This window comes from Prunus avium, chromosome 6 (genome assembly GCF_965620075.1).
Source record: "Prunus avium chromosome 6, drPruAviu1.hap1.1, whole genome shotgun sequence".
NCBI lineage: Eukaryota > Viridiplantae > Streptophyta > Magnoliopsida > Rosales > Rosaceae > Prunus > Prunus avium.
Window position 1 is genome coordinate 13,487,461 of NC_142289.1, and position 24,917 is coordinate 13,512,377.

The window sequence follows — 24,917 nt, forward strand, 5'->3', positions numbered from 1 at the left end:
GTTGTTGGGTTTGTGGGAAACCAGGTCATAGAGCATAGGAATGTCGCCACAGAAGGGACCACAATCCTGCGAATTCAAACAACCAGCCCAGGAACAATCAAGCAATGTTGCAGAAGCAGAAGATGCATTGGCTGCAGTAGTTTCTGAGACAAATATGGTCTTAGATTTTTCTGACTGGTGGATAGACACTAGAGCCACTCGCCATATTTGCGGTGACAGAGTAATGTTCTCTACTTACCAGAAAATAGATGGTGACGAGCACTTATACATGGGAAATTCTTTTGCATCTGCAGTAATGGGAAAGGGCAAAGTGTTTCTGAAGTTTACCTCTGGAAAAGAACTAACCCTCCTAGATGTGCTACATGTGCCAGAAATTTGAAAGATTTTGGTTTCTGGTCCAATTCTTAGCAATAAGGGATTCAAACTAGTGTTTGAGTCAAACAAATTTGTATTGACTAAGGGGGGAATGTTTGTAGGCAAAAGCTATCTTGCTGATGGATTGTTTAAACTCAATGTATCTACCAATCTTATTAATAATAATATGAATAAGGCTTCTGTTTATATTGTTGACTCATCTTGTTTATGGCATGCTAGATTAGGTCATGTGAATTTTTGTTCTTTATATAGGATGTGTAATTTAGGTTTGCTGCCCAAGTTTGGTTTTATTTCAAACAATAAATGAGAAACTTGTACAGAGTCAAAATTTGCAAGACAAACCATTAATTATGTACCTGAAAAATCCAATGAGTTGTTGGGATTAATTCATAGTAATTTGTGTGATTTTAGATCAACTCCTACACGTGGTGGGAAAAACTATTACATAACGTTTATAGACGATTAGGGTATGTTTAAGACATAGCAGTAAATTCTATTATGCATACTTAATACATAACAAGGATGAAGCCTTGGATATGTTTAAGACATATAAGGTAGAAGTTGAAAATCAACTTAAAAGAAAAATAAAAATATTAAGGCCAAATAGAGGAGGGGAATATGAATCCACTGCCTTTGCTGAATTTTGTGCATTATGTGGAATTGTTCATCAAAAAACATCACCATACACACCACAACAGAATGGTGTTGCTGAAAGAAAAAAAATAGAACATTTAAAGATATGATAAATTCCATGTTAAACAGTTCAGGGGCTCCACACAATCTGTGGGGTGAAGCCCTACTTACTGCAAATGTGATATTGAATCGAATCCCACAAAAGAAGACTAATAAGTGTCCATATGAAATTTGGAAAGGGAGATTGCCCACTTATAAAATTCTGAAAGTGTGGGGTTGCCTAGCAAAAGTACAAATCCCTTTGCCAAAACGAACCAAACTTGGACCAAAAACAATTGACTGTGTTTTTATTGGTTTAGCATCTAATAGTGTTGCATATAGATTTTTAGTTTTTAAATCTGAGGTTTTAGACATACATGCAAACACTATCTTAGAATATGTTGATGCTGTATTTTATGAAGACATATATCCATAAACAAGATAGATCCTTTACAAGAAAAAAGAAACCAAGTGATTACCATTTGAAAGAGAATGATGATGTTGTTAATTCAACTTCATCTAGTATGTCTGCAAATGAGGCAGAGCCTAGAAGAAGTAAAAAGACTAAGGTTCCAAAGGATTATGGACCGAATTTCTTGACATTTATGACTGAAACTGAGCCGCAAACTTATAAAGAGGCCATGTCTAGTCCAGAAGCTCCTTTTCAAGAAGAAATTGAAACCTGATGGTACGATCGATAAATATAAAGCTCATTTAGTAGCAAAAGGTTACCGTCAAAAAGAAGGGTTGGATTTCTTTGACACCTATTCTCCTATAACGAGAATAACATCTATACGAATGTTGATTGCTATAGCTGTAGTTTATAACATGGAAATACATCAATGGATGTAAAAACTGCATTTCTAAATGGAGACTTAGAAGAAGAAATATATATGGAGCAACTAGAAGGTTTCGTGGTTGAAGGTCAAGAAAATAAAGTATGTAGGCTTGTCAAATCCTTGCATGGATTAAAACAAGCACCCAAGCAGTGGCATCAAAAATTTGATCATACTATGCTGAAACATGGTTTCAAAATAAATGAATGTGACAAATGTGTTGACATTAAAACACATAACAATGCATGTGCCATAGTATGTTTGTATGTGAATGATATGCTCATCATGGCAACTAATAAGGATATAATTAATTCAACAAAGAAAATGTTAAATTCAAGCTTCGATATGAAAGACTTGGGTCTTGCTGATGTGATTCTTGGTATAAAAGTCAAGAAAAATTCAAATGGCTATATCCTTTCACAGTCTCACTATATAGAGACAACACTACAAAGGTTTGGTCAATATGATTGCAAACATGCACTTACGCCATTTGATGCCAACTGCAAACTAAAAAAATATGTTCGAGATGCTATATCACAACGTGAATATTCCCAAGTTTTTGGGAGTTTAATGTACATTATGAATTGTACAAGACTTGATATAGCATATTCAGTGAGTCGGCTGAGTAGGTATACTAGCAATCCTGGACGTGATCATTGCGATGCCTTAATTAGACTGTTAAGGTATTTAAAATACACGTTGAATCATGGATTGCATTATACTAAATATCCTCTAGTATTGGAAGGATATAGTGATGCTAACTGGATCTCTGACAATACTGAAACTAAATCCACAAATGGATATGTGTTTACATTAGGAGTAGCAATATCTTGGAAATCTTCTAAGAAAACATGCATAGCCCAATCGACAATGGAATCGGAATTTATTGCCTTAGACAAGGCAGGAGAAGAAGCAGAATGGCTGAGGAATTTTTTAGAAGATATTCTGATATGGCCTAAGCCTGTAACAACAATATGTATACATTGAGATAGTACATCAGCTCAATCAAGAGCTAAAAATAGTGTATACAATGGAAAGTCTAGGCATATTAGACGAAGGCATAATACAATAAAGCAATTGCTCTCTAGTGGAATAATTTCCATTGACTATATAAAGTCAAAAGAGAATCTTGCGGATCCGCTTACTAAAGGTTTATCAAGAGAGCAAATAAAATTTACATTGAGGCGGCGTTTGGTTTATGGGAAAGGAATCTTGGGGATGGGAAACCAATTGCTTTCCCATGTTTGGTAAGTCAGGCATGGGAAAGCGTTGCCTAGCACATGGGAAAGTAGGAGGGAAAGTGAATCCTTCCTTCCTACTTGGGTTTCACTTTCCCTTCCCATGGGAAAGTAAGACTAACTTTTTTTTTTACTAATTTGTCCTTACTAACAATTCATAATTACAATTTTTATCCAACAATTATTGGTATTTTTTTTTTATTTTAATAGGGGTACAATTGGGAAACTAAACAAAATTTGTTTTCCATTCCTACTCAAAACAAACATGGGAAAGGAAATAAAGTGATATTTCCGGGTCACTTTCCCGGCATTACCAAACATGGGAAAGGAATCACCATTTCCCATCCCTTGGGAAATGACATGGGAAATGGTTTCCCATCAAATTCATTCCGTGAACCAAACGGGGCCTGAGGGGAATGGGGCTACAGCCAACAGAATAAATGATTTAGCCTAATGGAAACCTAACCTAGTTGATTGGAGATTCCATGGTCTAGGTTCAATAGGCAAACTGGTTAGGTATAAATCAAGTTGTTAACATACTATATGTCTCATTCCTATGGTGGAAGAGTGTGTTGTTTGCTGAAGTTTTTTAGGGTACTTATGTTTAATGACACTAATTACTTGTATTTAAGAGGAATATGGCAGACTATTCCCAAGTTGGTGTCACCTATATGAGAGTAAATGTGGGGTCACATTTATGAGAATTATATAGCTACATTCTCTAAAGCTCTCATGAATCCAGGATCTGTTCAGGACCAAAATGAACACAAACGTATGAACGCACAGTGTGTCTGGATGTGACATATGTGATACTTGTTGTCTTGGTATATTGGTTTGGTGAACAGTTCAAGATTGGATATCCACTGCGTCACCTTATATATTCGATAAGTATTCACTAAGGTAGGTTCAAGTCCAAAAGACACCTGTCCTGATGTATGTTACATCTAACGAGTATTCTCAGTGGTTACACATAGACTTACTTTTCCCACTCAAATGTGGGGTATTGTTAGAGTTTGAGTGGGAAAAGACTTCTAGATTGGCAAGTTACAACTTTCCTACACTACTTATAAGGGCTAGTTTGGCATTGCTGTGCTGTGAACATAATCGCTGTCAGATTTGCTGTGAGAGAAATCAGTTGTGAGAGAACACAGTTTGGCGTTTGGTAAACTTTTTGTTAAAAGTGTTATTGGTATGGATTCCCGTATAATCCAAAAAAAAATTGATGCATAATCATTAAACCCAGCGCCTCTTTGAAACTGATTCCTGTATAATCAGAAAATGAAAGCATCTTATTAGCTGCTTTCCCAAATAGCTTTCTCTCACATCAATTTTTAACAATAAGTGATTTTCTCATAGTTTACCAAACGGGTTGGGCTTCCCAAAAATTTTTAAAAATCACTTATCACCCCTAATAAGCAATACCAAACGGGCACTAAGAGTAGGGATCTTTCACTATATAATAAACACAATTGGGTTTTTTTGAAGTGGGCTTTGGACTTGTTGGCCTTATTTAAATTAAATATATATTTTATATATTTAAGTTTTTGAACTTCGGATAATTTCAATTAGTCTGAAATTCAAAGTTCAGATATGTTTGAACAGATATGTCCAAGGGGTGTCTTAGGCTTATTTAAATAGCCAAACGTACAGAGAACAAAACCAACTTTGAAACCCAATACATCTCACACAACACTGAAATCCATTGAGAGTACCCATACTGTAGTTCACCAAATACCAAAATTCAAGTGCTAGAATTTTGGTTTTGATAGTTGTATCCTGGTGGACAATCGTCTGCAGAACCACAAGCACAGGAGTGGGGGCGAAATACTGTCTAAGGACATAGCAAATCGGCTAGCCTCTATCATCTCTGTAAGTTAGTATTTCTGGTTAATACAAACTCTTGTATCTGTAATTTTTTGCTGTTATATATTGATTCATTAAAAAGCCTTATATACATATATATTCTGTTATATTATACAAGTTACCGATTGTTTTCCAACAGCTCCAACTAGCTTTGTTTGATTAGCATGAAAATTGAATAGTATAGATATAATAATAATAAATGATGAAGATAAGAAAACATGGATAACTTATCTCTTTATTCAGGTAACTCAACTGGTTTGCGAGAGTATTCTTGCTAATAATGTGTTGTAAAATGAAAGGTATATGCAGAAATATTGAGCTGCACGTAAAGTAAATAAGATACAATATTTAACGAGATTTGGCTATGCTTACGTTCTCAGAGTATAACAATAGTAACTTTTCCATTATATAAAGTAATGGGGCTACAACTTTAGTATTTGTAATCTTTCTAACTCATTCTCTTCTCCAATGGTGCGTGAAGCAAAGAAAGGAGGAAGCCTTATTTATAGGCAGAATTCTGTAGCTGTTCACTCAAAAGTCTTTGGCTTCACGTGAATGATGACAGACAAGCTTCACCAATAGTTAGTGGCTGACTAAGCCATTATCTTTACAACATTAAAGGACTAATTATGCATATTCCTTTTTATTTTTTTGATTTTTTGGATTTTTTTTGAATTTTTTTTTTTTTGTTGATTCCTTTTGATTAATCATAGTTGATATTTAGATGCCATTAATGACTATTTAAGACCACCATGACGAATTGCCATAATATTGATTGATTCCTGCATATCCACAACCTGTCTGTTTCCCTTTTTTCGGCCAAGGTGGTCATTGAAAGGATCTTCTGGTCCTTCTTCTCTTGTATTGCGCAGGCATGCCACCACCAAGCCATTGATTGGCTTGAATGGAAAAAGTTGGATTTTTATGTTCGCACTTCTGACTTCTAACCAGCCGATTGATCGGCCAAACAAGGAACCTCCTCTTGGCCTAGGTCCTTTCACTTCCTCGGGGTCAAGGATGGTTAGGTTTCGTATGTGTATTTTAGTATTTTTTGAGATTTTAATGATAATGATGCAAATTAAATTAAAAGATGCGATTGAACCTAAAAACAAGAATTAAAGTGCGATAAAGTAAATCAAAGCAATAGATAAACGTAAATTAAACGAATAACGAAATAAGAACGATATAAATGATAAAGACAATAAAATAAATCAATATGAAATTAAATTAAACTTAAAGAGAATTCGATAACAATTAAAAATAAAGCGATAAGCTTGAATCTTAGAACAACGTAAAGGAAAATGCAAGAAATTAAACTTACACTAACGAAAGTGAAGAACTGATCTAGTCAACTTGCTTGGAAAATAAAAACCTAGTCTAGGGATAGAAAATTGAAAGACAAAAAGTAGGTTTTTGTGTCTGATGTCCGGGGTCCTTTGCTCTTTGTCTAATGTAGTTTATAAAGGGGCATTCGTCAGCCCATGGGTTGGCCATTAAATGGCCAAAGGTTAGCTTCGTTTAAAGTCTTTCCTTGTGTGGCTTCCTAAATTTGAGGAATTGATTCGAATGAAATCATCAGATTGCAAATCTGATCACCTGATTCTCTCCTCCTTAGGAATGTTCTAGATTGACATCACTCTCTTTGATTGCTTTCCTTGGATGGATCTTGTTACGTGCATGAAAACATCTGAAAGTGTTGGGTCTACTTCTGTGGGCTTGAACCTTCGGGACTTGTCTTGAGATCTGGTGAGACGGACTTCTAATCATGAGAAAATAATCCCATGATGTTGGAGTGGCTTGAAACTCAATGATCCACATGTATCCTCAAGGTGTCTTAATATGAATTATCACTTGAAATGTAATACATTTATCAAATAGGCCATTTAATGGCCATTGAGAATACCTAGGCCATTGTAGGGGTCTTTTTGTTTCAGCAACCTGACGAATGGGCTTGGGCTGCTGCAATAGAAAGACGAGCAAAATTCCCCCAATGCCTGAGTTCAAGAACCAGGCTCCCAAAAGAGTTTTGAAAGATTTGCTGAAACCTTAGAAAACGCTTTTAGGTTCTTTTCACCAACAACCAGAGGAACGTGACAAATCGATTAGTGACTTGGCTTGAGGAGCTTGTGGCATGGGAGCTAAACTTTCACAAGTTTAGCAATTTGAGAGAGAGAGATAACAACATGAATTTCTTTCAGCAAGAAATGGTTCAAAGTGGAAAAGGGGGGAAATTAGGAGGATTTCTAACTCAGAAAGAGAGAAAAACGATGGAAACAAGAGATGGGGAGTCTAGGATAAATTCCAGTTTGCTTGACAAAGCTTGGTCGTGCTCTCGAATGGTGTCCTTTTTCTGGGTAAAGGAAGCCCCTTTTATAGGCGCTTAGAACCCTAATTCTATCAATCCTCCATCCCCACTTTCCCTTTGCTTCTTTCCAATTACTCCTTTTTGGTGAAATCACTTCAATCAGAGTGCCTGGGTCGAAGGTTTTTTGGGGTTCCAAGGTTTTGAGCGGCTGGACCTCCCCATGGGGATGAGGCGCCACCTGCTTTTCTCCTTGATTTCCCATCAGAGCTCGCAGAGGAAAAAAGGAGAGTTGAAGGAGCGTTTGCCCAACGGGTATTTCTCCTACATATGTGAGTTCCCTTTGGTTTTTGCAATGGCTCCTCGTTGACCATTTTGGAATTCTGACAAGGGGGGAACACGATACTAGATTTTTACAAAGCACTAGGCTGGGCTTTGTGCACAGTATTGGGTTATTGGCATGCTATTTCTAGCATCAAATGGGTTTTTACCAAGCTGCTGGAAATAGCCTATTTGTTTTATTTTGGGCATTTTATTGATGTGGGTTTGTCTAAGGGTTGCAGCATACTAGATATTTTCCTAAGGCATTGGATTAATTTTCTCCCTCTCTCATGCTAACCCATGTGTTTGGGCCCGAGGAACAGGCTTGAGTTTTAATGCTCCCAAGTGGCTTAAAACTTTCGTTCCTCACACCCTCAATAGGCCCTGTGATCGCTTGTTCCCATTCATACCACAACCTTCTTAGCAAGCCTCGGGTAATTACGTGGCTTAGGCCCACTTAAGCTTGTAGCATGGCTTGGTATTAGAGTGGCGGTCCTTACATGGCATTGCGTGTTTATTTACCGTGCTTGTGCTTGAGTTTTATTGTGCCACAATAAGCCATGATCGGACCAAATAGGATCGGATAGGTTGGTGAGCGTGAATTTATAAAGTCGGTGCATTTTTGGCCCTTTTGCGCATGCTTGCTTGGCGTGACACATGACCCATAGCTTATGTAGGTGCGTCCTACAATTTCTCCTTATGTCCCGATCGGGCCTCTTTTGCGATTAATTAATTGTGCTGTGCCAAGAATAAACCTGGACCTAGCCCTTGGAGTTTTTGGGCCTCAACAACCATAAGGTCATAACTTGCATGTAGGTATAAAGAGAATTCAAGGCACAAAGGCCTGAAGCCTAAGTCTCTAAGGCCACTTTGCCCAGGTCAACCCGTAAGGCCATTGTTTGGCCTTACCAATTATATATATAATTATAATAATAAAACCCATATGAACAACCTAATAAATAAAAACAACTCCACCCACTTTATATACATACAATTTACATATATAACTTGAATGAGGTGAACCAAAGGGCAATACTAGGCGTGGGCACGGTCCGGTTTGGTCCGGTTTGACCCTCAAACCACGGCCGAACCAATTACATTTTCACGGTCCGGTGTGGTTCGGTTTCACCTAAAATCAAAATGAAAATCAAACCAAACCAAACCATTCATAACCGGTTTGGTGCGGTTTGGTTCGGCCGGTTTAGGCATAAAACAACATGTCTTACAGTAACATGCAAATCTTGCCAAAGTAGAACAAAGTTAACATGCAAATCTTGCCAAAGTAGAACAAAGTTAACATGAAAGTTAACCAAATTTCTAGTAAATCAAAGTAACATGAAAGTTAACCAAATTTCCAATAAAACAAAGTTCAACATACAATCCCACATTTGCATACAAATAGAAATAAGCTTCAATGGTTGCCGTATCGTTTTTTCTGTAAGAAATTTATCAGAGCCATGTGAGTGTTATGGCTCATTTTCTTAGACTTTAATGCTGCACTACATAGAGAATGTGAGCAACTACAAAGAGAGGAAAAGCTCTGGAAACCGGCATTGATTCACCATAGTTCTTGGAGCCACTGGCTGTTGTCAGGTCAATATGTGTTTGATTGCCAAAGTAAGTCTTCTTACAAGTGCTACATTGAAAATTAGACCCGGAAGCAGAGTTGCTGTAAATCCAAACAACAAAGCACACCACTCCCCAAATTAACAAAATCCCCAAATTAACAAAAAAAGAAAAGAGGGAAATAGCAAAAAGCAAGTCAAAATAAAACAATGCAACCCCAAGTAATTCAAAATAGAATTGGAATCACTTACACAGATAAGTTCGGATCACCGGAACTTGAAAATTGGTCGAAGCATATAGGACAAGCTAATGGCAGCAGCATAAATCTTTTCCTCAAACCTTACAGCAATTTTCTTGAGCTCCTGTAATCCCTCTTGACCAGAGAAAGGGAGATGCCTCTTCAATGTCTCCATTCTTTACATGCAACACAATCAATAAAATTTATTAACCACCATCAAAGCATGGCATGGAGGTACAGTTCTTAACAACAAAAGTAAATTCATGATAAATAATGTAATCCACTAAACTATTTCTTAAGAAGAATAAAAACACTTACGTCTTGTTGACAATTCTTTGCCTTGAATCTGGCCGCAATCGACTCCTCCAATTGTCTGTGTCCATTGCGGGCTCTCCATCTCCAGAAGGGCTCATTGAGGGCTCTCATCATCATCATCTCGGTAAATATCTCGTCTGCGTCAATGGAGGGTTCTCCATCTTCATAGGGGCTCTCACCATCATCATCATCATCAGCGTCCACCTTGTCTGTGTCCATTGAGGATTTGTATCCTATTGTTTATGATTAAAGCAAACAAATTTTAAATGTAATGTCAAATATAAACAGTACCCCATCTAAAATTAAATTAATCCAAACACGTTTGACTCATATTTTTTCCGGCTGTTTTCAGGCAACCAAACAGACAAAATACAATTGGGTTTTCCATTTTCTATTCAGCGAATTGATTGGAGGAATTCATTGAATAAACAAGCAAGAAAAGAAGCTAACACAACGTACCATTGGCTCGACTTCAATGAAGGCGGTGGAACGACGATTGACGGCTAGGGGCGGGAGAGGTAGAGGTGGAGCAGAGAGAGAGATATGATGAGGAGTGTAGAGCAGAGAGAGACAGAGAGAGAGTGATGATGAGAGGGAGTTGCGGCTAGGGTTGAAACGAAGGAAGAAGAGAGAGAGGCTCAAGCAAGGGAGAGAGAATGGAGTCCGTGAGTATTAGTTTTGGAGTCCAATCAGGTGTGCTAGGGTACATGGTACACTTTCAACTAACCACTCAAGCCTTGCCACATGTAAACTAAATTAAACAAATAATAAATTGATTTATAATCGGTCCGGTTTGGTTTAGGATAGTTTTCAAAACTCCCAAACCGCAGCCGAACCAAACCAAACCGGTTCGGATCGGTTTTTCAAACTGTTGACTTTTTCTTTGGTCAAAACCAAACCAAACCAAACCAATATAATCGGTTCGGCCGGTGTAACCGGATCGGCCGGATTGATGCCCACCCCTAGGCAATACCCACAAGTCAAATAAAACCTCAACCATACAAAGCCCAATTCCAAACCGGCCAACACTTTCATTCCATCCAGCTGCACAAAATCAGTCACGCACCTCTCCAGCTGTTATCTTTTCAGCTGCACTTCCCCATCCAACTTTTTGGCCATTACATTAGAACACTTTATTTGGGAATGGTCATTAATCAATATATATATATATTAAAATATTTCATTTGTTTTGGGAATGGTCATTGACCAATTGCCACCTCCATCAGTATATATGTACTTAGCCAACTATTCAATTCCAACTCAAGTACCATCGTGTGGGCCAACGTTGGCTTCTTTGATACACTTCTAGCATTTTATAAAAAAGAAACACAACCCCACCTTTGTCATCGCACATTTCCAGCCAACTAAACTCCAAACCACGGCAGAAGACTCCAGTCATATCCTTTTGCGAGGAAAGTCTGGCTAACTTGGCCTTGCGTCTGCCAAGAAGAGAGAACCCGGCCACCCCAATTTTTTGCAAGTAGATCTGGCCACTTGCTAGAATCGGCTGGTGAAAGTTCCAACTTGATTTTTCACTTAGCTGATCCAAGTTTGTTGTATTTTATTTATTTATTGCCATTTGTTTGTTGTATTTTCTTACTTAGCAGGCCTCTTGGAATTTGGTCTCATTGACTTGGCTAGAATTTGGTGACACATCCAAACACTGTCTCATTCTCATTACTAAACTTCACAGATTAGGGCTCATCCAAATTAGTATGCTAATAAATAATAATAAACCCCATAATTAATTTTCTTTATTTGGCCAAATATAGTCTAGAAACTTAACAGCACCACCAAATATAGTCTAGAAACTTTCGATAAAAAAAAAAATATAGTCTAGAAACTTAACAGCACCACTCAACTGAACAGCATGGATAATCCGATATCCCTACTGTACTAACGACCATAACAAGCACAACAGCCAGATTATGCTTACACAGAAACTAATTAAACCCGCATCCAAACACACCCACTATAAAACAGCAGAAACCAAACCGCTCGAACCGGACCGGATCATGCGTTGAGTATGACGCCGTTGCTGGACACCGTCATCCGAGTTACAGTAGTTCCTAACAGCGGTGAGCTCGTACGGGTACGTATCTGTGGCCAGCCACTGCTCGATCGTAAAGAGCTGTTGGCTGCAAGGAATGTGGGCCCCAGTGGAGGTGACCTCGACGTAGTTGACGTACCAGCCGTGGTGGGAGCTGGATCCGTCGGAGGTGAGGCTCATGGCGCAGATGGGGCCTTGGAGGCAGGGTCCGCGGCCGCTGAAAATGTCCAAATTGCCCCTCTCGAAGTAGTTGTAACCGGAGCCCATCAACCCGCCCCAGGTCTCGAGGTTCCGGATCTCGATCCCGTAGCCATACGCGTCGTAGAGCTGGACGTTGGCGTTGGAGTCTGTCCCGCCCTTTAAGATCGACCCGGTCCTAACGCAGACCGTGTACACGCAATCCGGGTCCTGTGAAAAAAAATTAGATTAAATATCGCTTGTATAAAAAATAAATTTAATTAGAAAACGACGAAAGGCGAAAGCGAAGATGAAGGTGAATTACGTCGGAGAAAGCGAGGGTGAGGAAGAGGGAGAGAAGGAGGGAGAAGAAGAGAGTGTTGCTGTGGTATGTCATTTTGCCATGAGTGAAGCTTTGCTGAGTGTGTATAGAGGCTTTTTTATAGTAGAAATGATATATATTAGCTAATCTTCTTTTTTCGGGGGTGAAAAAATCACGTGCTATTTTTGTGTATTGGCCCAGGTCGATGCCTGTTGGGGATGATTTGGTCATTTGGTGTCCAGCACGGGTTGGCCCATATCTTCCTGTGTATTTTCACCACTTGCCACCTTTTTTTTAAAATATTTTTTTTATCAAGTGAGATAACTTCATAGAAACAATAATGTCATTTTACAAAAGGAAAACTGGACTTTAGTAATGAAACAAGTGTGGCCTTATTAAAACATTGCATTTAAAAACCCCCAAATGGAGGAAAATTCGGTCAAGAAAAAAGAGTATCACTACATCACAGCCAGTAGAAATTAAATTAAGAAAATAATTTGTCATTGGCCAAAACATTAGAAATTCATAAAGGATCATCCTCTAACCACACTTGGAAGTCCTGAGACAGAAGCGCCTGCTTAGCCAATAGATGAGCAACCTGGGTACATTCCCGAGGAGCAAATTGACAAGAAATATGAGTAAAATGACTAAAAACGCCCCTGACTTCATCTACTAAAGCACCCTCCACTGACCAGCTTTGCTCAGAAGTTTGAAGATTCATAATAATCTCCTTTGCATCCATTTCCAAAATAACATAATGATGTCCAAGTTGGCTTGCAATCTGTAATCCCAAAATTGTTGCATAAAGTTCAGTAGCTTTAGGAGAAAACATGCCATGAAGACCTTTATAGGCAGCCATCATTTAATCACCCATATTATCCCATATTACAACTCCCAAACCCCTAAAGCCAAACAGCAAATTGACAGCACCATCAACATTTATCTTCACAAAATTACCAGTAGGTGGAGACCAACGCCACACAATATCAGTGGAACACGAGATGACATTAAAATAATTGCCCGTTGGTATTCCAAAACAAGCTTCCGGGTACGAGCCAAAAGACAAAGATGTGAAATACTTCGGCCATGATGTAAAAGATCATTACGAGAGTTCCATAATCCCCAACTCAAAAAAACAAAGAAGACTAGCTCGTCATTAGTCAAAAATGAGGAAACATATTGATATAACTCCTTAAAAGTATCGACCTGTAGGGGAATAGCCAAGTCATGAATAGGCGAATGCTGCCAAACCTCCCTTGACCATCGACAAAACTAGATAGCATGTACAAAAGTTTCAGGTTGTTGAGAACACCGAAAACAAAGTGAGTCAGGAACAATTTGACGCTTAAAAAGGTTCACCTTACATGAAATAATATCATGTACCGCTCTCCATAAAAACACCTTCAATTTATTAGGAACTCGCAAGGACCAGATAGACGACCATAACAAATCCACGGAATTATCTGACCCACTTACATCTCCCTGCTGTCTTGAAATTAAACTTTGAGATAACCAATAACCACTTTTGACATTATACTTCCCATTCACAGCATAATGCCAGATTAGCCTATCTGAAGAGTTTGGTACTAGAGGAATTGACAAAATAGCAGCAACTTCTTCTTTCCAAAAGACTGCAGAAAGTAAATCTAAATTCCAACAGCCAGCTGAATCTATTAAGAATTGAACAAAAACATCATCCCCAAAAAAAAGAGGTGAAAAAGGCCGAAAAGAGGACGGGAGAGGCAGCCAAGGATCTTGATTAATTTTAATTGATAAACCATCTCCAACTCTCCAACGAAGACAAGCTGCCAATAATTCCCGACCCCAAATTAAGGATCTCCAAATAAGTGAAGGAGAATTCCCTAATGGAGCAGTCAAAAAATCACCATTAGGAAAATACCTTCCACGATACACCTGCCCCACAATAGAATTTGCGTTGGTGAGAAGCCTGCAACCTTGTTTAGCCACCAAAGCCTGATTAAATTGTTCAAAATCTAGGAAGCCTAAGTCACCAACTTTTTTGGTTTTACATAAGGAAGACCATTTGAGCCAATGAATCCCATGACGATTACGAGTTTTTCCCCACCAAAACCTCGCACACAGAGAAGAGAGTTCTGTACAAAGACTTTTGGGTAATCGAAACACCCCCATAGGATAAGAAGGAATAGCTTGGATAACATATTTAATAAGAACTTCTTTACCCGCTTGAGAAAGAAGTTTTTCTTTCCACCCATTGAGACGATGCCAAACACGATCTTTAACATATCGAAATAATTCCTTTCTTCTCCTACCAGCCAAAGTTGGCAATCCCAAATAAAACTCATGGCAAACCACCACCGAAATGTGTAAAGAATCAGTCACTAGTTGTTGAAAATCCATAGAAGTATTAGGACTAAAAGGCAAAGCCGACTTCTGAAAATTAATTACCTGACCTGTTAGGTCATCTCCAGCCATAGGGCTAAATGTAGTCCAGGGCTAAAAATTTAGCCCCCCAAAATATTAATTTTTAAAGAATAGTGCAGAGCTGAATTTTTCCATCTCCAGCTATGCAGGGCTATATTTTAGGGTCATTCATATTTTATTATTTTGAGAAAAACTATGATACAACACTCATACACTTCATATTTCTAATTATTATTTTTAAACAACACTTGAAAAGATGGCAAAAGCTGACCACATTTATTATTATTATTTTTTTAAAAGGGAAAGGATGGGATTCAATGTTTGAGTTCAACGGTTATGAACAAAGACTCTTTTATTATTTTTTTAAACAATACTTGAAAAGATGGCAAAAACTAACCACATTTATTATTATTATTTTTAATTTTAATTTTTTTTTAAAAAAAGGGAGTGGGTAGGTATGGATTCCAACGGTCATTGCCAACAAGAAACATTCAAACAGCTTTTAAAATCTATATATATCCAGCTTTTAATAAGGCAAGTGGGGGAGTGCTTTAATATTTGGTGATTGAAAAGCACATGGTGGGGTCCATTATGAATTTGGCCTAGGCCAAAGCTGGGGTACATTTGGCCCGGTTGGAGGGCTAAAGGGCCAAATGTGGCCCTCCAAATTTGGCCAAAATTTTATTTAGCCTTGGCTGGATATGAGTTTTGCATTAATTTAGGGCTATATTTGGGATATAGCCCATGGCTGGAGATGGCCTTATTTCCTCAAACACTTGCCACCTTGTAAAGATGAGGATAAAAACAAGATAAGAACAATGCAAGGCTTGATGACGTATTACTTACATCTAAAAGTGGAGGCTTAAAATATTAAATATTTTTATGATTTTTAAAATAACACGAATATATTTTATGCATAAAGACCCTTCCTTTCTATTAAGTTCATGACTGTTGCATACGGGTCTAATCCAGTGAAAAATGGCGTTGACTTGTAGACTAGATGTCTCAAGTTTGAATCTCCACGACATCATAGTTGTGTGTATGTGTGAGAAATTCTCCTCCCCTGTAGTTTAGACTATTGCTTGTACTAAAAAAAATGAAGTTCATAACTGTTGAAAATTTCATCAACGAACTAGCTCCAACCTTGACAAAAAAAAAATATTAAGACGAGGAAAGAAAATTGTTTCCTCACTAATTAGGAGGGAAAAAATATTATTTTGTCTAGGGAGGATAAAATTGTTATTTCGTCAATCGAATGTGATGAAATAACAAAAATGATACTTTTTGTTAATAGTTACTAACAGAAAAGGATATTGGAAGAATATAGGGTTTAGTTGTAACAAATCTAAACAAATCTAAATAAAGGAGGGTAACGATGGAAAGAATCCTATTAACTAAATTATTTCAATTTAATTTACGAATATGAAAATTCGAACTTAAATCCATAGGGGAGGCTCACTGTGTCTAACTACTTCTCTTCCAATTATCAATATTTCCAGTGAAAACCAAAACAAATAATTGGAGTTTAATTTGCTTGACTTTAAATTTGATATTTCAGAGAGAGAAGAAGAGAAATTGCTCAAAGTTGCTGCAATTGGAGATTCTGCAGTTGGAGATTAAGTTGCAGGAAAGAAGATGCCATTTGAGAAAGTTTGGGTTTTTGGGTTTCAGGGTTGTGAAGAGAGTAACGACATTACCCTCATTTGGAAAGAAAAAAAAAATCCTACTAGCTGATGTGGACTGATCTAAGCCATTAGATTATTTAGATGGTTTCGACATCACGAAATGCGGGTAAATACAAGAATTCTAAATGCAGAGATTCTGGATCCACCAAAACAATCCAATATGCCAATGAGGTATAGTTCAATTAGTTGAGCTCTCCCATCTTCACCCATGTGGCAGAGGTTCGAAAACCCTAGACGCCCAATGAATATTTGTGTAAACCCCCTCCCCAATCACTTGTACTTAAAAAAATAAAAATAAAATCCAATACAATCTACTTATGGTTTTTAAAACAAAAAAGAAAAGAAAATATATACATCAAATGGTGAATTTCTTCATGAAAATATAATAAGAAAAATTGTTTGGTTCATTCTATTTTTTTGGTCTTATATGCATATTGAAAACTATCTATGGCCAACCAAGGTGGTCGATGTGAGTGGTTCGGCACACTCATTCCTTAAGAGAGGTCAGGGGTTCGATCCCTGCTCTTGTACGCAGTCACCACTTTGGTGAGCACTTTACCCCTTACAGGCCGACCCAGTGTGAGCGGAGATTAGTCTGGGTTGTGGTTAAGGCTTAAAGGTGCCACCCATAGTTGGGGCCTATCCAAGACCACCTCATAGTTCAGACCCAAAAAAAAAAAAAAAACTATCTACGGCCTTTATAGATTGTATAATTGTATTCGGTTCCCAAAAAGAAAAGAAAAAAACTTATTTGATTCAAATTTTGGCCAATATTTTTTCTTCTCAAGATTATTGGGTATAGAGAAGAAATGAAGGAACATGGTTTTTAAAATTTTATGAGTAATTTTGGCAAAAAAAAGAAAAGAGAAAATTGAATAGTTGGAAAGAATAAAATAAATTAAATTGGGGAAAGATATTTTTTTTTCCCCTCTTCGCAACACAACCTTCTCTAACTGTTGACCTCACGCGGTCTTACTGAAATGACTAGATTGGCCTTGAAAACTTTTCAGCAAGAAAACAAAACATACAATGTGAATTTGGAACGTGCCACCAGCTAAACGACGAGAAAGCGGACTTTCCTTGTACGCTTATGTCTTGGTCGCATCTCCATTATAACGTGGGAGAGCCAGGGGCCGTTTGGTAATGTTTTCAGATAGTATTTTCAAAGAATGTTTTCAGAGAATGAAAACGAAAAAATGAAAACGCATTTTCAAAGAACAAAAACGCATCTGGTAGCTCAGTTGAAAATTGTTTTCTAAGAAAAAAAAAACAGTGAAAACGCGTCTGGCAGTAATATGTGAAAATGAAAAAAACAATGAAGATGTATGTAATTTTAATTAAAATGCATTATGTTTTTTTAATACAATATTATGTGATCAATATATGAGTTTCAAAAAAAAAAAATTAGTACGTATATTATTAAATTTTTTTTTTTTAATCATTTAATTAAAACATAGAATAAAATTCTATAGTATAAAACTAGAATTATCTTTTTAAACAAAATTGAAACCTCAACCCAACCTTCGCTTTCACCCTCTGCAAACCCACCCCAATTCTATCATTCCCCTCTCTCTTCCCCCCCCTCCCCCCTCATTCTCTCTCTCTCCAAAATTGAAGAATCAGACCTATTTTCCACTTTCTCTTCATGCTGCTGCACCCTCTCTCTCTCTCTCTCTCTCTCTCTCTCACTGCAACCTCACCTTCCAATAGCTTCCCAGCTCATTTTTCTTTTCTTGGATTGAAAATTGATTCGGCAATTAGTTGTTCAACGATGGTTGTTCAATTCAATTGCGTAGAGATTTTGTTGGGTTCGATTGAGTGGCAGTGATATCAATGTAGTTTGATGGGGCAGCGGTGATTTTGATTGGGTGATGTTGGTGGTTCAAGTTCTGGGTGTGGTTCTCTGTTGGCAGCTTTTGACGGTGGTTTTGGTCTGATGGGGAGAGAAGCAGCGTGTTTTCAGTGTTGTTTCCTGTGAGAATAAAAACAGCTTTTTTCTGTTTTCTACAAGTAAACGTGAAGTTGTTTTTGTTTTCATAAAACGTTCTCTGTATTTTCTATTTTTGCTTACCGAACAGGTTTTCTGTTTGTTTTTGTTCTCTAGAAAAAATGGGCTCTCAAAACATAAACCAACGGCAAAAAAAAAAAAAAAAAAAACAAAGGCTCTGCAAGTTGAAACTTTGGACGGAGCTTTTATTTTATTTATTTTTTGTATTTTTTATATATTTATACAAAAACGAAAATTACAAAATAAAACCTCTAGGACAAGGAAGTCCAAAGAAGTCAAAATAGAAGGGAGATACAACAGAGAGAGGTAACCTATGCTCCCAAACAACAGAAGTCGAGAGGCCATGGCCCATATTAGCTACAAAATCTGCAGTGAAATTGGTCTCCCTAAAAACATGCTGAAAACGAATAGAATTGGAACTCATCGGCAAAATATCTTGAACAATTTGTTGGATACTCCATGGAATCGAAACCTTCTTAAGCACACTGTCAATAATAAGCTTGCAATCCCCATCAACAATGATCTTACGCCACCTGTGATTAAGGGCAAGAGCAAGACCATCCCTTAACGTCAAGCAAACAGCCACATTAATGGTAGTCTCACCAATCTTGTTTGCACTAGCAAGTAAGACATGACCATCACTGTTGCGAATAACAAAACCAGTAGTGCCTTGCAAATTTTGAACTGATCCATTAAAGTTAATTTTGATCCAACCAACAGGGGGGCATGCCATTTAGCGGCCATGGGGCTTGAAGCCTTAGGTTTCACAATGTGGATTTGTTGCCAATAATCCAGACCCACAACAGCCGCAGCATGAACATATCTAGTAGGGTGCGGTTGGGTACTACGGAAAATTAAGTTGTTTCTTGCCTCCCAAATTTGCCAGCGAATTAGGATAGCCTTGGGAAGATGATCGAACTCCTGAGATTGAGCATTGCAAGAGAGGAAAAAGTAGATGAGCAACCCCAAACATTCTTGGCAAAAAAGCATTAAGCAAATAAATGTTGAACATATTCTGGATGTTCCTGACAAATAAGGCAGTCAAAGCTCTCAAAGGCATAACTGAGGGAGAAATCAATTCAATCTACTTCTGACTTGTAGTCTTTTTCTGATAAGCATCTAAGCAAAAATCTTCACCTTAGGAGGTATATTAAGTTTCCACATCTCCTTGAGTAGCTTGGTTTGAGGATGGGATGGATTCTCTTGAATTTGAACCTGGTATGCACTTTTTATGGTGAAGACACCACTAGGATTTGGGCCCCACACCATTTGATCCTGTAAATCAGAAATAGGTAAAGGAATAGATAAAATTTTATCAATAACATCTTCATCTAAGATTTGCATGAGCTTATTTCTGTCCCAAGAGTTGTTGATAATGAAATATGAAACTTTTTTTATTTAAGTCCAAGTAAGATCTTTGGTGCTCTGGAATCAGGTCAAGCAGAGGGAAAGGGGTTTGGATTTCTTTTTGAGGGTTAAGAAACTCTATTGTCTTAGAGCACTTTCACCCATGGTGCCATGGTAAAGGGTAAGGGCAAATAAAGGCAAACACTATTTATGTGAATAGTGTTTGCCCTACCCTTTTTTATTTTGCTTTTCCACCCATTGTCATGGCAAGTAAAGACAAGCACTATTCACATGAGATATGAGGAGAGAAATTTGTATGAAGTTTTGGTGTGGGAAGTGAATAACATGACTAGGTTGCAACTCAAGCAACTTTTGCCTTTGGGCTTGCATGGGTAAATGGGGCCCTTTTTTGCCAGGGCCGCCTTTCATTGTTGGAGACCTTAAACCCAGCTTGGCACTACTAAAAAACTGGGCTAAAAGCACGAATTTTATTTGTGTTCTTTGTTTCAAACAGCACGGATAATCGTGCCCTATGAAAATAGCAACGGTGCAGCCACTTTATAGTGGTCGGTCTCCTGTATAGGGGTTTCTATTGATTATAGAGCACAAATATACTGATTCGTGGCAAATATTTAGAGCACGAAATAAAGCATTTGTGCTTATAGAGTAGATGGCCCCACCAAAACTCCACCTCTTGATAGTAGCTCTTTGAGAATACGAAAATAATACTTTTTTATTCAATATGAACACAAATTTCTCTAAACGTGGCTAAAAGGCAATCTTTTTAAAAATAAAAATAAAAAAATGAAAATAAACTCAGATACCAAAAACAAATAAATTTTGTTACAATAATTATTTTGTACAACTCTGAGTATCTCCGTATTTTATTGATTTGCAGTACAACCCACTTAATTTGCAACAAAGTCCCTCCTGAGTACTGACAATATCATCGTCCAATCTCCAGATCTGCTTTCTTCCTCCAAGTTCTCTAACATCTTCATCTTCCCATTTCAAAACTGGATACAATCAGATTTAGTGAACAAAAACAAAGATGCTAAAAAATTACCAGAAATCAAATCAAAGAAAATTTAATTGATATTAATGGGCATAACAAAATTCTCAAAAAATATAGAACTCAAGATTCATTCATAAACTCACCCATAAACAACAAATTTCATGTCCAAAATCAAAGAAAGAAATTAAATAAGATAAACCTAGATTCTCACATCAGCACCCAAAAAGAGATAAACAAAAAACTAGAAAGAAAATTTACTTGAGAGAAATCACTGGATATGGAGCGGATCTACCTATATCCGATAATCCGATCCGAAATATTTATTTTCATAAATTTTCAAATTAACAAAACTAACACAGAATATATTAAAAAACAATCCATAAAAGAATATGATAATTGCATCCAAAATATTCAATTACACTTCAACATGAACGAAAATCTTACAGCTCCACCAAAATACTTTCATCTTAGTCTTGCATTTCTTGTGTATTTCAGTGACTGAGAGAGAGAGAGAGAGAGAGAGAGAGAGAGAGAGAGAGAGAGAGAGGTCTGCTTTACCCCGAAAAATAGATGAGGTCTGAGAGAAGGTGAGAAGAAGAAGATGATGAGTAATGGAGAAGAGAGAGTAGATCGAGAAAAATGGGCGACGACTTGGCACCAACTTGGGCACCAACTCTCTAATAGAGGTGGAGCCTGCGAATACAACGGGTCCCACGCTCTATTAGAGAGTTGGTGCCCAAGTTGGTGCCCTCTAATATTTTCCGTGTGTTAATAATAGGTTAAGAATGTGAGGTAAGAGTGGGAAATAAAATAAAAAAATAAAAAAAATAAATAGAATAAGGAAAGGAGGGAGCCGTGTGTTGTTGTCCAACTTATTTTTTTTTTAAATACTTTTTTTGCAACACTTGAGACACAATTTAAAAAGAGAGTAAGGAGGGAAACAAAATTATAAAAAATAAAAAAAGACAGGAAGATAGAGAGAGAGAGAGAGAGAGACAGACAGAGAGAGAGGCGCCTCTTAGAGAAATCATTACTTTTTACTTTGTTTACAGTATTGACACAATTTAAAGCATTCGTGCTCTATAGAACATTTAAAAGAACACAAATTCTTTTTACCAAAAAAAAAAAAAAAACACAAATTCAATATCCGTGCTCTATCTATAGAGTATAGACTATCTTACTTTTTAAAAAAAAAAAAATGAAAAGACTATCATACTTTGATTATGAACAAAAAAATAAAGACTATCATACTTTGAAATGTGTGCGGTACAATGCCACAAAATTCAATATTCGTGCCCAATACTGAGTCATAATAGTGTAAGTAACAAGAGACATGCTTTTTTATTGGTATAAGGCACAAATAATGTTTTATGGTTAGAATTTTTTATTAGTACAATATCTAAGAAAAATGCACAAAAGTATATTTTTCATGGTTAAAAAAGCTTCAACTATTCAAAAAGTGTAGTGACAAACTCTATGCTATGATATTTGGCCACAAAATTTGTGCTTAAACCGCTTAGGCACAATTATTTGCTTTTTCTATTGTCATTGGACACAAAACTATTATGTCTTCTTTACATATCACACAAATACTAGTATTTGTGTAAAATGTAATTCAAAAAGACATGAACTTTGTTTTTGTGATCTTTGGGTCGTGCCTTTAGCCCACTTTTCTAGTAGTGTGGGCTCCCTTTTGCCCTTGCAAAACTGACCCACTTGAAGTGCTCTTAGGTATTTTGAGTTACAATTTTGACCCACCAATTAAAATGGTGAGTGAGGCATTTCCAACCAAGCTTCGCTAAATCTGCAAGGTTAAAATAGTTAGTAATTCTAACCCCTAAACCTCCAAGGTCCTTGGGGAGACACATATTTCCAAGAGATAGGGTTCAACCTATCATTGCCCCAAAAAAACTTCGTACAACTCTTATTCATTTCTTTCGCTACTTGGGGGGGGGGGGGGGCATTTAAAACACGAGAAAATATGATTAGGGATTCTAGAAATATTGGCTTTAATCAAGGTTAAACACCTAGCCCTAGAGAGTGTGTTTGCCTTACAACCTGCAAACTTAGAATGAATCCTATCAATTAACTCCTTGGCATTTTGGGGATCTTTCCCAAAAACAATGTTATGGATCCCAAGGTATCTACCTATAATGGTTTTATGTTGGATTTGAAGGCAGGGCCGGCCTTAGGGGTAGGCGAGAAGGGCCTTGGCCATGGGCCTCCAATTAAGGGGGCCCTAAATTTTTATATATATATTATTGTCCAACATTAAAAAAACAATTAGTCAGCGATGTAATTGAATAAGGAAGACGATTCCTCTTCCCATCCAGACAGAAGCTCCTCGTTTCCTACACAGCCAGCAAGAGCAACAGCCCCTCTCCTAGTTCTTTCTCCATGGAACTCTATTTAATCCACCGATCTCTTAATAATCCATCCACCACCATATTTTTCTCTATTTTCTCCGTCTCCCTTCAATCCATTCCATAGCTTTTATTTTCAGTTTCTCTCATCCCTCTTTTCTCATATCATATTGTAACCCTAAGAATCAATCTCACACCAAAAAGCTCACAAATTGTCTTTGTCTTTGAGATTGACGGTGACCAACAGAGGGGAGGAGCATGAGAAATTGAAAAGGTAATCAGATTTATAATTTTTTCTTTATATTTGTTCCTACCCAGCAAACTATTGTTTCAATTTCCAATAGGAACAAAACACAGAGAGCTACAGAGTGGTAATCAGATTTATGAATACTTGATTGAATTGCATGTATCTTATCATTGCAGATGTACATGAATCAGGTGGAGGTATAGAGTGGAGTTTCTCAAATTTTAGTTTCAACACAGCTAGCCTGAATAAAGCTCTGCAGGATTGAGGCTTTTTTATATATAAGCTTTAACCAAGTTTTATTGCTCTTTATTTGCTACTTAATTTTAAATTTTTTTTTGTAACACTTTAGTTCATTGGTTGTGTTTGGTGTGTTTGTTTTGTTCATTGGTTGTCTGTTTTTCACTTTCTAGACTTAAGAGTTGCACTAGAAAAATGGTTAGGAAACATGAATCTAGAAGTGCAAAAAGAAATAAAAGGAGAAAAATAGAAAAAATGATTCAAACTCAAAAAGGAGCTCTTGATAAGTTTTTTAAAACTAGTTCTTCAATTGAAGATTCAGCTGATGATTTACTTAATGAAGGGGTTGGTGATCTCAGTGAGAATGAAAATAATCTGGAAGAAATGATTGAAAATGATATAAATGAACTGAACGAGGGTGGTGAACCCATTGAGAATGAAAATAAACAGGAAGAAATGATAGAAATTGATACAAATGAACTGAATAAGGTTGGTGATCTCATTGAGAATGAAACTAATGGGGAAGAAATGAGAGAAAATGATACAAATGAATTGAATCAGGTTGGTGATCAATTTGAGAATGAAAATGAAACTGAACAAATAAATCTTGCTTTGAATATCTATGATCCAAGAAATTGGGATGACATTGATAACAAAACAAAGGATCTTTTAGTAGAAAAGTGTCCTATAAGAGAAAGTAATCTGAAGTTTCCTGTGGATGGGCTTTCTAGGGTTTTCCTTCATGATATTAAATATCTAATCTGAATTTTTTGTACAGAGATATGTCCTATTATAATGCATGCTACCTTTTTATTCACACGTTACGCTCTACATAAAATCATTTTATTTGTTGTTTTTTTCTCACTTGTATACTAAGGGGAGGGGTCTCATTTAGTTTATCGCCTAGGGCCACCCAAAAGTCAGGGCCGGCCCTGTTTGAAGGATTGTACTAATGTTATTCTTCACACTAGAGGGGAATTTGGGTGAGAAATATACGGTATACTTGTGGTAGTTGATGTGTTGCCCTGAGGCAAGAGAGAACGCCTCAAGCACTTTCTTAACATTTCTAGGAGCTAAAGGAGATGCTTTAGTGAAGATCAAGCAATCATCAGCAAAAACGAGATTTAAAATACAATAACCAAAAGGAGAAGAAAGTAAACCAACCTGAAATTTAGTAGAAGCAGTCAAACTATTAAGATGCATGATAAAAGGCTCCATACATAAAATGAAAAGGTATGGGGAAAACGGGCCCCCTTGTCTAATACCTCTGGAAGGGGCAATAAAGCCTTCAGGGGTCCCATTAATGAGAATAGAAAAGGAAACTATAGAAATACAGT

The 24,917-nt window shown here is 37.1% G+C and overlaps 2 protein-coding genes and 1 long non-coding RNA gene across 3 annotated transcripts; all 3 read right to left on the bottom strand.

The window, feature by feature from the left end:
- Nucleotides 1-8,938: 8,938 nt before the first annotated feature.
- LOC110751123 (uncharacterized) lies at nucleotides 8,939-10,376 on the bottom strand. The gene is made up of 4 exons (XR_002525827.2): nucleotides 10,186-10,376; nucleotides 9,730-9,959; nucleotides 9,425-9,587; nucleotides 8,939-9,276 (listed from the first exon to the last, which is right to left on the bottom strand). It is a non-coding gene; the product is annotated as an uncharacterized LOC110751123 (long non-coding RNA).
- A 1,079-nt stretch (nucleotides 10,377-11,455) lies between these two features.
- LOC148293718 (PLAT domain-containing protein 3-like) lies at nucleotides 11,456-12,412 on the bottom strand. The gene is made up of 2 exons (XM_088254285.1): nucleotides 12,279-12,412; nucleotides 11,456-12,184 (listed from the first exon to the last, which is right to left on the bottom strand). The coding sequence occupies exons 1-2, from the start codon at nucleotides 12,348-12,350 to the stop codon at nucleotides 11,699-11,701; spliced, it is 558 nt and encodes a 185-aa protein (XP_088110411.1). The 5' UTR covers nucleotides 12,351-12,412; the 3' UTR covers nucleotides 11,456-11,698.
- A 6,194-nt stretch (nucleotides 12,413-18,606) lies between these two features.
- On the bottom strand, nucleotides 18,607-19,104 carry LOC148293719 (uncharacterized). The gene has a single exon (XM_088254575.1). It carries the CDS (start codon nucleotides 19,102-19,104, stop codon nucleotides 18,607-18,609), a length of 498 nt encoding a protein of 165 aa, XP_088110701.1.
- Between the last annotated feature and the right edge of the window lie 5,813 nt (nucleotides 19,105-24,917).

What these genes read in the sequence shown, in the direction of transcription:
- LOC148293718 (XM_088254285.1), bottom strand. Translation starts at nt 12,350, where the DNA reads ATGACATACCACAGCAACACTCTCTTCTTCTCCCTCCTTCTCTCCCTC. An exon ending in TCACCCTCGCTTTCTCCGAC is followed by an intron (nt 12,185 to 12,278) that starts GTAATTCACCTT and finishes TTTTTTTCACAG; the next exon opens with GACCCGGATTGCGTGTACAC.
- LOC148293719 (XM_088254575.1), bottom strand. Translation starts at nt 19,104, where the DNA reads ATGGCATGCCCCCCTGTTGGTTGGATCAAAATTAACTTTAATGGATCA.